General features: G+C 43.5%; 1 protein-coding gene across 3 annotated transcripts in view; it reads left to right on the top strand.

The window, feature by feature from the left end:
* The window catches only part of Bbof1 (basal body orientation factor 1), a 59062-nt gene that overhangs the window by 2615 nt on the left and 42235 nt on the right, over positions 1-14212 (top strand). For all 3 annotated transcript variants that reach the window (XM_045155091.1, XM_045155090.1, XM_045155092.1), the window contains exons 2-4: positions 3967-4195; positions 7143-7208; positions 9130-9273. In XM_045155091.1, coding sequence (XP_045011026.1) covers positions 3967-4195; positions 7143-7208; positions 9130-9273 — 439 coding nt within the window. The remainder of the gene's footprint in view (positions 1-3966; positions 4196-7142; positions 7209-9129; positions 9274-14212) is intronic.

Here is a 14212-nt window from a genome sequence, read left to right as displayed (position 1 = left end):
CAGAGAATCACAACCAACACAATGTGTAAGCAGAAATTCATTGCAAGTAGTGACTTACTTGACGAAGACAAATGTGCAGAATCTGCAGTGAGAGCTGATGGTTCAGCTCCACTCCAGAAGCCATCTGCTGGAGAATTTCCTTTTGCCTGGCTGGTATTTCCTTCTATTCAAACCTTCAATTTGATGTGCAAAACCCACTGACATCCAAAACATCAGGAAACATCTAAAATAATGTGTTACCAAATATGTGGGTACCTTGTTTCTAGTTTGACAAAATTAACCATGGGCTCCAAGAGTGCCCCTTGCGGCTGAGCCCCAGAATTGAAGAGAAGCTTCCTTATGCTCACAGTGGTTCTCCACCCACCCCCACCCCCACTAACAGGCTTCACAGGGTACTGGCTGGTGAAGAGGTGCAGAGGTTTCAGGAGTCTGAGTGTACCCACATCCAGCCATGGCCAGTGTGACAGTATTGCTAGTGACATGGTTATGTCCCAGGAGTTTCCCCTTGTGAATGGATATGGTCCTGACAGAAGAGGCTTCATGCAGCATGTGGCTGGCTCACCCTTCTGCCCAGGTACACTTTCTGCTCATTGAGAACAGTGAGGAAGCCAGGCCCTCATGAGACAATTCATGGCAGCACTGCTAGGTGTTGGGGTGGAGGCTGAGGCAGAAGGCTTGTATGAGTGCAAGGCCAGTCGGCTACAGTGAGACTTTATCTAAAAAACAAGAATGGGGGGGGGGCTGGAAAGATGGCTTTGCGATCAAGGTGCTTGCCTGCAAAGCCAAAGAACCTTGGTTCAATTCCCCAGGCCCCATGTAAGCCAGATGCACAAGGTGGCACATACATCTAGAGTTTACAGTGGCTGGAGGCCCTGGCATGCCCATTTTCTGCCGCCCCTTTCCCTCTCGCTCTCTCAAATAAATAAAATTAAAAAATAAAACAAGAAAGGACAGTACCTTGATCTTCCTTTTCCAAGAAATTCAAGAAATAAACTTAGGTGCTTTATAAAGAAAAAAGAAGAAAGGGTTGGAGAGATGGCTTAGTGGTCAAGATGCTTGCCTGCCAAGCAAAAGGACTCAGGTTCAATTCCCCAGGGCCCACGTAAGCCAGATGCACAAGGTGGCACATGTGTCTAAAGTTTGTTTGCAATGGCTAAAGGCCCTGGTACATCCATTCTCTCTCTCTCTCTCTCAAAAAAAAAAAAAAAAAAAAAGGCACGGTAGTATACATCTTTAATCCCAGCACTTGGGAGGCAGAGGTAAGAGGCTTGCCATGAGTTGGACACCACCTTCAGACTTATAGGTGAATTCCAGGTCAGCCTGGGCTAGAATGAGAGCCTACCTCGCAAACAGAGAGAGAGAGAAGGAAAGAAAAGTTGGGGGTGCAGAGATGTTTCAGAGGGTAAAAGTGCTTTCCATGAAGCATGGAGATCTAAGTTCAGATCCCTTTGAGGGGGGAGGGCTGGAAAGATGCCTTAGCAGTTAAGGCACTTGCCTTCCAAGCCAAAGGATCCAGGATGCAATTCCCCAGGATCCACATAAGCCAGCACAAGGTGGTACATGCATCTGGAGTTTGTTTGCAGTGGCTGGAGGCCCTGGCATGACCATTTCTCTCTCTCTCTTTCTCATAAATAAATAAAACTTAAAAAAAAAAAAACACTTTTATAGGCTGAAGAGATGGCTTACTGGCTAAGGCATTAACCTGTGGAGCCTAAGAACCTAGGTTCAATTCCCCAGTACCCTCATAAGCCAGATACACAAGGTGGGGGGGGGCACATGTGTGTGGAGTTCTCTCTCTCTCTCTCTCTCTCTCTCTCTCAAAATAAATTAATTAACTTAAAAAAACTTTCTGTATAAAATGATAGGCCAAGTATTTGTAGCTTATTGTTTCCCTCTTTATTTTTATTTTATTTTTCCAATGTTGTAATCAAACTCAGAGCCTCTAAGCATGCTAGGCAACTGTTCTACCATTGAGCTATATCTCTAACCCTCCTCCCTTGCATTAAAATTAAGTATTCTTCTACAAGGTAATTTAAACACACACATAAATGGACAGTTAGTCTAGCACTTTCTAAATATTGACAAGGGTTTATCACATTCCTGGAACTCAAAACCATATGTTCTCTATATTTGGTCATTCATCTGCAGTACTTGGACAAGGAGAAGACGCAACATACCTTTTGTTCCATGGCACATTGTTTGAGAAACCCTACTTTGTTTCTCTAGCTGGTGGTCTCCTGTCAGAAGTTCTTACCTCAAGTTTTCTAGTATCTTCATAGAGCAATTAGATGACTGTAGCACATCATTCTATCACTAGTGTCACCTTGGAAAGGGAGATGACTGCTATGACAGTCTGAGGAGTTGGGGATAGAGCTGGCCTGGATTTAAAGAAAAAAAGAGATAGGAGTGCAAAGGGACTGAAAACCAGGAGTTGAGTGGATATAGAGGATGACTATGAAAGTATAGAAAAATCTACTCACACACACACACACAAAATAGCCAGGCGTGGTAGCACATGCCTTGGGAGGCTGAGATAGGATTGCCGGGAGTTTGAGGTGAGCCTCAGACTACCTAGTGAATTCCCGACCAGCCTGTGCTAGAACGAGACCCTGTCTCAAAACATCAACAACAACAAAAATTCTCTCCAGGGTTGGGGAGCTGGCTCAGTTGTTAAAGGTGCTTGCTTACAAGGCCTTTCAGCCTGGGTTGGATCCCCCAGTACCCACTTCAACAAAATCATGCATGTACCTGGAGTTTGTTTGCAGTAGCAAGAGGCCCTGGTACAACCAACCTTCCTTCCTTCCTTCTTTTGTTCTCTCTGTCTCTCTCTCTCTCTCTCTCTCTCTCTCTCTCTCTCGCTCTCTCTCTCTCTCACACACACACACACACACATAAATAATAAATAAAAATAAGGCTGGAGCCAGGTGTGATGGCTCACACCTTTAATCCCAGCACTTGAGAGGCCGACGTAGGAGGATCACCATAAATTCGAGGCCACCCTGAGAATACATAGTGAATTTCAGGTCAGCCTGGTCTAGAGCAAGACCCTACTTTGGAAAAAAAAAATAGGGCTGGAGAGAAGGCTCAGTGGTTTTAAGGCACTTACTTGTCAAAACTGATGGCTCCAGTTCAATTTCCCCAGTACCCACATAAAGCCAGATATACACAGTGACACATGTGTCTGGAGCTCATTTGCAATAGGAGAGTGGTGCACCCATTCTCAGTCTCTCCCTGCTTTCAAATAAATAATAAAATATTTAAAATAAATTAAAATATTTTAAAAATATTCTCTTCATGTCTTCATAAATGATTATACTTTGTTTCTCAGGTATCCTTAAAGCCTGGTAAACCATGGTACCAGCTAGTAAACTATTTAACATACTTACATAATTGACTTGATCTATTGTCCAAAGGACTAGCTGTCAGGGGTGGGGGTGTGTAGTAAGTGGGCAAACTACAAGTATATAATTGTCCTCCGAAATGTAACAATTAGGGAGTTGGTTTGCAGTGAAGAAAACCAAGGTTGACAACAGAGTGAGTAGTAATAAATAAGTAAATTAGAAGATCGAAAAACTTCATTATTTTTTGTTGTTGTTGTTTTGATGTTTTGTTTTTCAAGGTAACATTCATTCTAGCCCAGGCTAACAGGCCTCAAACTCACAGTGATCTTCCTACCTCAGTCTCCCAGGTGCTGGGATTAAAGGTGTGCGTCATGCCAAGAAAGCTTTATGAATTTGACTTATATTTTTCCTCTTTGCTTTTCCAGTCCTTGAAAATTATGCTCCCAAGCTGTTCTCTCCCAGGAAAAGGCACCTATTTAATTAAATAAATGTAATATTTCTTATTAATTAATTCATTCCATAATATTTGCTTTTATGTGCCCAGAAGTGATAAGCAAAACAAAAGAGGGATAATACTAATGGGGCAGAGAAGATTATATATTGTCAATTTCCTTTTCCCATTCAGGAAGATAATAAAACCAGATGACTATGTGGTTGAACGAGCCAAAGCCAATGCCTCCCTCTGGGAGGCCAGGTTGGAAGTCACAGAACTCTCTAGAATTGAGTACCGCGATACCTCCCGAAGACTGGCAAAATGTAATGAGGAATTAAAGAAACAGCAGTATAAAATGGAAAAAGACACAATGTCTGTATTAAGCTTCCTGAAGAAGCAGGATCAGGAAAAAGATAATATGGTAGGTAGGTAGAAAACCATGTGATCCTTACTACCCTCTGTGATTGTAGGGCATAAATATAATTTTCAAGGATCTTTTTTTCTCTTTTATTTGTTTATTTATTTTGAGGGAGAAAGAGGCAGATAGAGAGAGGATGGGCACGCCAGGGCCTCCAGCCACTGCAAATGAACTCCAGACACGAGCCACCTTGTATATCTGGTTTATGTGGGTACTGGGGAATCAAACAAGGGTCCTTAGGCTTAGCAGGCAAATGCCTTAACCACTACGCCATCTATCCAGCCCTTTAAATTTAAAAGAGTATTTAAAGGATCTTGAAAAGAGTATTTTGAAGCCAGGTGTGATGGCACATTCCTGTAACGCCAGCACTGGGGAAGCAGAGGTAGGAGGATCACTGTGAGTTCGAGGCCACCCTGAGACTATGTAGTGAATTCCAGGTCAGCCTGGGCTAGAGTGAGGCCCTACCTCAAAAAACCAAAAAAAAAACCCTATTTTGGATCACTGGGCATGGTGGCAGTGGTGGCACACACCTTCAGTCCCAGCACTCCAGAGGCAGAGGTAAGAGTATTGTGAGTTCGAGGCTACCCCGAGACTGCATAGTGAATTCCAGGTCAGCCGGGGCTAGATTGAGACCCTACCTTGAAAAAGAAAAGCATATTTTGGGTTGAAGAAGTGGCTCTGTGCTTTAGGCTCTTGCTTGCAAAGCTTAAAGGCCCCAGTTCCATTCCCCAGTTCCCATGTAAAGCCAGATGCACAGAGTGGCATATGTATCTGGAGTTCATATGCAATGGTAGGAGGCCCTAGCACACTCCTCCCTCCCTCTCTCTCTCTCTCTCTCTCTCTCTGTTTCTCTGTGCTTGCATAGAAATATTTTTTTAATGTTTTATTTATTTGAGAGCAACAGACACAGAGAGAAAGACAGATAGAGGGAGAGAGAGAGAATGGGCGCGCCAGGGCTTCCAGCCTCTGCAAACGAACTCCAGATGCGTGCGCCCCCTTGTGCATCTGGCTAACGTGGGACCTGGGGAACCGAGCCTCGAACCGGGGTCCTTAGGCTTCACAGGCAAGCGCTTAATCACTAAGCCATCTCTCCAGCCCTAGAAATATTTTTATTTATTTATTTGAGAGAGAGAGAGGATGGACATGTCAGGGGCTCTAGCCATTGCTAATGAACTCCAGATACATATGCTACCTTGTGCATCTGGTTTACGTGGGTACTGGGGAATCAAACCTAGGCCCTTAGGCTTCACAGAAAAGCACCTTAACCATTGTGATGGTTTGATTCAGGTGTCCCCCATAAACTTAGATGTTCTGAATGCTAGGTTCCCAGCTGATGGAGATTTGAAAACTAACATCTCCAGGATAGAGTGTATTGTCAAGGGTGGGCTGTGGGTGTTATAGCCAGTTTCCCCTTGCCAGTGTTTGGCATACTCTCCTGTTCCTGTTGTCCACCTTATGTGGGCCAGGGGCTGATGTACACCCTCTGCTTATGCATTCGTTTTCCCTGCCATCGTGGAGCTTCCCGTAGAGCCTGTAAGCCAAAATAAACCTCTTTTTCCGACAAGCTGGCTAAAATACTTTATTTTTATTATTATTGTTATTATTATTTTGGGTTTTCAAGGTAGGTAGCTGATGCCAACTTGAAATTCACTATGTAGTCTCAGGGTGGCCTCAAACTCATAGCAATTCTCCTACAGCACAAATTGGTATACTCATTGTTTTAAAATAAGACCATATTATTGTATGCAACTGTGTGTTCAAGTCTCACCATATTGCCCACATGGGTTTTAAACTCTGTTTTTGTTTTGTTTTTGTTTTCAAGGTAGGGTCTTACTCTAGCTCAGGATGACCTGGAATTCATTATGTAGTCTCAGGGTAGCCTTGAACTCTCGATGATCCTCCTACCTCTGCCTTCCGAGTGCTTGGATTAAAGGCATGCGCCACCACACCCAGCTAAAACTCTTGGTCTTTAATTAGCCCTCTTGCCTCATCCTTCTGAAAAACTAGAACTACAGGCTTGTACCATTCTGCCTGCTCATCAACTTATTTTTAACTCAATAATTTGTGATTTTTTTCCACAAAACTAAGTTCATTTTTAAAATTTGTCACAGTAACATTATATGTTTAATAAAATTCTACTAAATCAGGCTGGAGAGATGGCTTAGCGGTTAAGCACTTGCCTGTGAAGCCTAAGGACCCTGGTTTGAGGCTCGATTCCCCAGAACTCATGTAAGCCTGGTGCACAAGGTGGCGCATGCACCTGGAGTTTGTTTGCAGTGGCTGAAGACCCTGGTGTGCCGATTCTCTCTCTCTCTCTTTGCCTCTTTTTCTCTCTGTTGCTCTCAGATAAATAAAAATAAACACAATTTTAAAAAAAGATAAAATTCTACTAAATCAATATATTAAAATGTATTTGTCCTTATCACTCTGTTGATTAAGTAGACTTCATTTTATCCATTGTTACAAACAAATTTTCAGAGGAGATTCTTGTGTATGTCTTCTTGTGCCCATGAATGAGAGATAATGAGAGATTCTCTACCATAGACACCTGAAAGTAAGACTTTTATTTATTTATTTTTAGTTTTTGAGGTAGATTCTCACTCTAGCCCAGGATGAACAGGACTTCACTGTGTAATCTCAGAGTGGCCTCAAACTAACAGGGATCCTCCTACAAGGGAGCATGTACATCTGGAGTTCATTTGCAGTGGTAGAGGCCCTGGCACACCCATTCTCTCTCCCTCCTCTCCTCCCTCCCTCCCTCCCTCCCCTCCCTCCCCCTCTCCCCCTCTCCCCCTTCTCTGTCTAAATAAATAAAAATAAAGAGTGTTTGCTTAAAAAATTGTTCTAACATTACAGGTTTTCTTTAAGAAAACAAAGCAAAACAAAACAAGAGAAACATACAAAAGTGGGACACAGCAATTTTCTATACCTTCTGTATTTTCATCTGCAGATTGAAAAATTGAAACAGCAATTGGTTGAAACAAAGGAAAAAGCCCAAGAAGAGAAGGTAAAATTGGTGAGTATCTACATATACTAATAATTCACTTTTAGGTAAGTCAGATTGCTAGTGAGCTCAGTTATTGTAGACCCAGTAGGAATAAGTGGGAAGGAGGGGAGGCCAGGAGCACAGCTCAGCGGTAGTGTTTGCTTAGCATACACAAGCCCCCAGGGTTTGAGCCCCAGAGCCTTAGAAGAATCTAAGCAGCTCAACAGCCTTAAAGCCCACACACTTGGTTGTGTGGAGACTCAAACAACATACTCTGCAGGTATGGTGGTGCACACTATCTACTTGAAAGACTGAAGCAATAAGATCACTTGAATCTAGAGGTTAGAAGTTCTGATGCCAGACTGAGCAATGCAACAAGACATCATCTCAAAACAAACGTATCACCAGATCATGAATTCATACTAATAGTGCAGTTCATATGAAAGTGTGTAAGATTGGGAGAGGATAGGGATGCTGAAAATAAAACGCAGGGCTTCTGCATGGTAGGCAGGTGTGCTATTCTATTATATCCCAGGCCAGGGATATAGGATCTTTATTTAACTTTGTATTTGTGTGTTGTACCCTTCTACCCTTCTCCCTTGCCAAGAGTCTTGATTCTATTTTTTTATTTGTTGGTGTTTTTCAAGGTAGGGTCTTACTATAGCCCAAACTGACCTGGAACTCACTCTGTAGCCTCAAGCTGATTTGAACACCTGATAATCCTCCTACCTCAGCCCCAGTGCTGGGATTAATGGCATGCACCACTGTACCTGGCCTGAACTTTTCTTTTCTTTTTTTTAAAATATTTATTTATTTATTTGATACAGAGAGAGAGAGAGAGAGAGAATGGGCATGCCAGGGCCTTCAGCCACTGTAAATGAACTCCAGATACATGTGTGTACAGCTTACATGGATCCTTGAGAATCAAACCTGGATCCTTTGGTTTTGCAGGCAAATGTCTTAACCTCTAACCCATCTCTCCAACCCAATTTTTTTTTTTAATTTTTTTTTAATTTATTTGAGAGCGACAGACACAGAGAGAAAGACAGATAGAGGGAGAGAGAGAGAATGGGCGCGCCAGGGCTTCCAGCCTCTGCAAACGAACTCCAGATGCATGTGCCCCCTTGTGCATCTGGCTAACGTGGGACCTGGGGAACCGAGCCTCGAACCGGGGTCCTTAGGCTTCACAGGCAAGCGTTTAACCGCTAAGCCATCTCTCCAGCCCCCAATTTTTTTTAATTTTAATTTTATTTTATTGAGAGAGAGAGATACAGAAGTAGGGAGATAGAGAGATAGACAATGGGCGTGCCAGGGCCTCCAGCCACTGCAAATGAACGCTAGATGCATACACCACCATGTGCATCTGGCTTATGTGGGTCCTGGAGAGTTGAACTTGGGTCCTTTGGCTTTGCAGGCAAGTGCCTTAACTGCTAAGCCCTCTCTCCAGCCTTTTTTTTTTTTTTTTTTTTTTTGAGGTAAGGTCTCATTGTAGCCCAGGCTGACCTGGAACTCACTTTGTAGTCCCAGGCTGGCCTTGAACTACTATCCTCCTACCTTCGCTTCCTGAGTTCTGGGGTTAAATTAGTTAGTTTTTTTTTTCGTTTGTTTGTTTGCTTGTGTTTTTTTGTTTTTTTGTTTTTTTTTTTGAGGTAGGATCTTGCTGTAGACCAGGCTGACCTGAAATTCCCTGTGTATTCTCAGGGTGGTCTTAAATTCATAGTGATCCTCCTACCTCTGCCTCCTAAGTAGCATTAAAGATGTGCCACCAGGCTGAGTTCAATTTTTTTTTTCTCAGACAAGGCAGTTAGCATCATTTTGTAGAAATTAAAATTTTATGCAAAAAATAAAAATGAAACATTTCTTCAAAGAAGATATACAAATGGTTCAAACCTTCATAGAAACTACAGAATATTTGTTTGTCCTAACTCATATACTTCTTTTTTGAATACAGGAACAAAAGTATACTGGGCAAATACGTAAGCTGGAGGAACAGTTCAGTCAAAAAGCCAAAGAAATTGGCATGATTCAGACAGAGTTAAAAACAATAAAACAATTCCAGAAGAGAAAAATCCAAGTGGAAAAAGAATTAGAAGATGTAAGTCTTCCCTCCTTCCCTCCCTTCCTTCTTTTCTTCCTTCCTTCCTTCCTCCCTTCTTTCCTCTCTCTGTCTGTTTCTTTTCTAGCCCAGGCTGACCTGGGGCTCACTTTGTTATTCCTAGGCTGGCCTCAAACCCACAGCCATACTCATACCTCTGCCTCCTTAATGCTGGGATTAAAGGCATGCACCATGCTTGGCCTCTTTCTTCTTTCCGTCTTTCTTTTTCTCTTTTGAAATGGTATTAACCTTTTATTTCCACAAGTCTTCATATTTTAGGTATTGAGAGGTAAAGAGGAAACTGAATATCTTGACAAACTGTTCTTTTTTTTCATTTAATTAAACTTTAAATTATTAATTTTATTTCTTTATATATATTTATTTTTATTCATTTATTTATTTGACAGAGAAAGAGGGGGGGAGAGAGAGAGAGAAAGAGAGAATGGGCATGCTAGGGCTTCTAGCCACTGCAAATGAAGTCCAGACACATGCATCCCTTGTGCATCTGGCTAACATGGGTCCTGTGGAATTGAGCCTGGGTCCTTTGGCTTTGCAGGCAAAGGCTTTAACCACTAAGCCATCCCTCCAGCCCTTAATTAATTAATTTTGTTTTGTTTTTTCAGTTAGGGTCTCACACTAGCCCAGGCTGACCTGGAATTCACTGTACTTCCAGTGTGTCTTAGAACTCATGGCAATCCTCCTACCTCTGCCTCCTGAGTGCTGGAATTAAAGGCATGTGCCACCACACCCAGCTTAATTTATTTTTTTATTGACAACTTCCATAATTGTAGATAACCCATGGTAATTCTCTCCCTTCCCCCACTTTTCCCTTCACAACTACTCTCCATCATATCCCCTCCCCCTCTCAGTCAGTCTGTTTTATTTTGATGTCATGATCTTTTCCTCCTGTTATGATGGTCTTATAAAGATAGTGTCAGGCACTGTGAGGTCTTGAATATCCAGGCCATTTTTTTATTGACAACTTCCAAAATTATAAACAATATTCCATGGTAATTCCCTCCCTTCCCCCATTTTCCCCTTTGAAACTCCACTCTCCATCATATCCCCTCTCCCTCTCAATCAGTTTCTCTTTTATTTTGATGTCATGATCTTTTCCTCCTATTATGATGGTCTTGTGTAGGTAGTGTCAGGCACTGTTAGATCATGGATATACAGGCCATTTTATGTCTGGAGGAGCATGTTGTAATGAGTCCTACCTTTCCTTTGGCTCTTACATTGTTTCCACCACTTCTTCCACAATGGACCCTGTTGCAGTCTGGGTTGCATTGCTGTTAGAAATCACCTAACCAAGAGCAGCTTCTGGGAAAAAGAGGTTTATTTGGCTTACAGGCTCGAGGGGAAGCTTCACGATGGCAGGGGAAAACGATGGCATGAGCAGAGGGTGGACATCACCCCCTGGCCAACATAAGGTGGAACACAGCAACAGGAGGGTGTGCCAAACACTGGCATGGGGAAACTGGCTATAAAGCCCATAAGCCCGCCCCCAACAATACACTCCCTCCAGGAGGCATTAATTCCCAAATCTCCATCAGCTGGGGAGCTAGCATTCAGAACACCTAAGTTTATGGGGGACACCTGAATCAAACCACCACATTACGCCCCTGGCCCCCATAAACTGATAACCATACATGATGTAAAATGCAATGCATTCTGTCTGACTTTAAAAGTCCCCATAGTTTTTATCAATTCCAATGATGTTCATACATCCCCATAGTTCAAGATCTTTTAACTGAGCCATAATACCAAAATATAACCTCAAAAAACCCATAATGGCACAGAATAAATATTCACACTGCAAAAGATGGCATTGGGCATAGCAAAGAAACATTCAACCAATACAAGATTTAAAACAACCAGGGCAGACATCAAACTCTGTAGCTTCAAGTCCAGCAACTCAAACCAGTGACAAATCTTCAAGTCTGATAATTCTAACCAGCAACAAGTCTCTGGCATTCCAATTCCGCCCCTCCAGCTAGGCTACTCACAGTCCTGGAAAACTTCATGGGGACCGGCAGCTCCTCGGCAGCCATCTCATGGTCCCAGCATCTCCACTGGGTCTCCACTGCAAGCCACGGTTCATCCTCATGGCCCCATGGGGTCTCTATGCAGGCAACCAGCAAACCCGCTTCACACTGCCCATGGCCATTTTCAAAACACAAGACCGTGTTGCAAACTCAATGACCCTCTTTCCAGCATTTCTTATACTCCACGATACCAGGTAGGGTGCCAATTTGTTAATCCAGGGGGGAATAAAACAGACTTTGAAGAACAGGACACTCCTTGAGCACTCAGACACCTTCAAAAGAGTTGACATTCTTCTTGTTGCCCTAGCGCAGGTCAGCTAGCCCAGTCTCAAAGGTTGTAATCTCTCAGTTGCAGCTGAACGGGCAGCAGTTCACCCAAAGATTTTCCTTTCTGTGCCATATCCCTCTGCACACACCAGTTCATTTCTACGCTAAGCAACCCTGCACAACTTCTCAGGACATGGGCACAAGAGCAAGCTTCTCACACAAACTGCTAGCCCAGTCCAGGCAAAGCTTTTTCTCACTCTCATAAGCCAAACCTCACAGTCCATAGTTCTTACTGCCTTCGGGTCTTTCAGCTCTGACCAGGATAGACCATCAAGCTGTACTTACAGCACTGCAAGGCATCTCTTAGGCCAAGGTTTCAACTCCTTCCACATTCCTCTTGAAAATCAGCTTCAAAAGGCCGAAGCCACACAGTCAGGTGTCTAGCAGCAATCCCACTCCTCGGTACCACTTTACTGTTGCAGTCTGGGTTGCATTGCTGTTAGAAATCACCTAACCAAGAGCAACTTCTGGGAAAAAGAGGTTTATTTGGCTTACAGGCTCGAGGGGAAGCTTCACGATGGCAGGGGAAAACGATGGCATGAGCAGAGGGTGGACATCACCCCCTGGCCAACATAAGGTGGAACACAGCAACAGGAGGGTGTGCCAAACACTGGCATGGGGAAACTGGCTATAAAGCCCATAAGCCCGCCGCCAACAATACACTCCCTCCAGGAGGCATTAATTCCCAAATCTCCATCAGCTGGGGAGCTAGCATTCAGAACACCTAAGTTTATGGGGGACACCTGAATCAAACCACCACAGACCCTGAGCCATGGAAGGTGTGATAGAGATATTTCAGTGCTGAGCACTCCTCTGTCACTTCTCAGCTCCATAGTCCCTTCTGAGTCATCCCAAGGTCACTGCCATCTGAAAAGAGAAGGTTCTCTAACCAAAAGTGAGAGTAGCATCATTAATATATGGGTTTGAACATTAAGAGAAGTGCTTACTGGGAAGTTTGGTGAGCATATCACATAAATTCAGCCAGACACCAGCAGGTGTTACACCCCTAGGGCTCATGACTACCCCTGTTGTAGGTTTTCAGTATCAGGGATATATTCCCTCCCATGGAATGGGCCTCCAGTCCAATTAGAGAGTGGTTGTTTTCCCCCATATCAGACATGCCACTATTGCACCTGTTGGCTCATTAGGCCTGGCTGGCCAAATATAGGGCTTGCAGTGTCCACTGTTGAGTATCTTCACTGGTGATTTCTCTGTCTCCCATTGAACTGCATGCAGCGTGACTTTTTCCAGCTTTCTGTCAGCTGTTCTACATGGAGAAGGTTTTCAGTTCAGCTCCAGCAGGGTTTCTCAGTGATCTTGCAGCCCAAGTATGTGGAGTCTTCAGCAATAGGGTCTTACCATCTATTCCTGGTGTGAAACCAAGGGCCTCGGCAATGGCCTGTAATATTTTAGGGGCATCAGGGACCTCCCTGGCCAACAACTCACTGGAAGGTATCTCATCCCTGACACTGAAATTTTTCTAGTAACAATCTGTGGCTCCTGTGTGTTTCTTTGTCCAAAAAAGTAGATTTCCATATGACTTGTTTATATCCTCCTTAGATTTTGACTAGCACTCCCTCCACCTTTCTACCCATTTTGTGTCTGGAGGGACACGTTGTAAGGAGTCCTACCCTTCCTTTGGCTCTTACATTCTTTTTGCCACCTTTTTCGCAGTGGACCCTGAGCCTTGGAAGGTGTGATAGAGATATTTCAGTGCTGAGCACTTTTCTGTCACTTCTTCTCAGCACCATGGTGCCTTCTGAGTCATCCCAAGGTCACTGCCATCTGAAAACAGAAGCCTCTCTAACCAAAAGTGAGAGTAGCAGACAGAAGGGATGGCTAAGCGGTTAAGGCATTTGCCTGCAAAGCCAAAGGACTAAGGTTTGATTTCCCAGGACCCACATTAGCCATATGCACAAGGGGATGCATGCATCTGGAGTTTGTTTGTTGTGGCTGGAGGCCCTGGTGTGCCCAATCTCTCTCTATCTCTCTCTCTCTTACCCCACTCTTTCTCTGTGAAATAAATAAATAAATAAATATGAAATATTTTAAAAAGTGAGAGTAACATTAGTATGTAGCTATGAACATTAAGAGAAGTGCTTACTGGGACATTTGGTGAGCATAGTATATACATTTAGCCAGACAGCAGACGTTAGACTCCCGGGGCTCATAACTACCCCTGTTGTAGGTTTTCAGTATCAGGGATATATTCCCTTCCATGGAGCTGGCCTCCAATCCAATTACAAAGTGGTTGATTTCTCCCATAACAGATATGCCACTATTGCACCTATTGGCTCATTTGTCCTGGCTGGCCAATTTTTTTGTTTATTTTTATTTATTTATTTGAGAGCGACAGACACAAATAGAAAGAGACAGATATAGAGAGAGAATGGGCGCTCCAGGGCCTCCAACCACTGTAAATGAACTCCAGACACATGTACCCCCTTGTGCATCTGGCTAACATGGGTCCTGGGGAATCGAGCCTCAAACCAGGGTCCTTAGGCCTCACAGGTAAGCGCTTAACTGCTAAGCCATCTCTCCAGCCCTGGCTGGCCAATTTTAAGGCT

This window comes from Jaculus jaculus, chromosome 7, assembly GCF_020740685.1.
Source record: "Jaculus jaculus isolate mJacJac1 chromosome 7, mJacJac1.mat.Y.cur, whole genome shotgun sequence".
NCBI lineage: Eukaryota > Metazoa > Chordata > Mammalia > Rodentia > Dipodidae > Jaculus > Jaculus jaculus.
The sequence above is the reverse complement of the archived record's forward strand: the minus strand, read 5'-3'. Positions and strand labels throughout refer to the sequence as shown.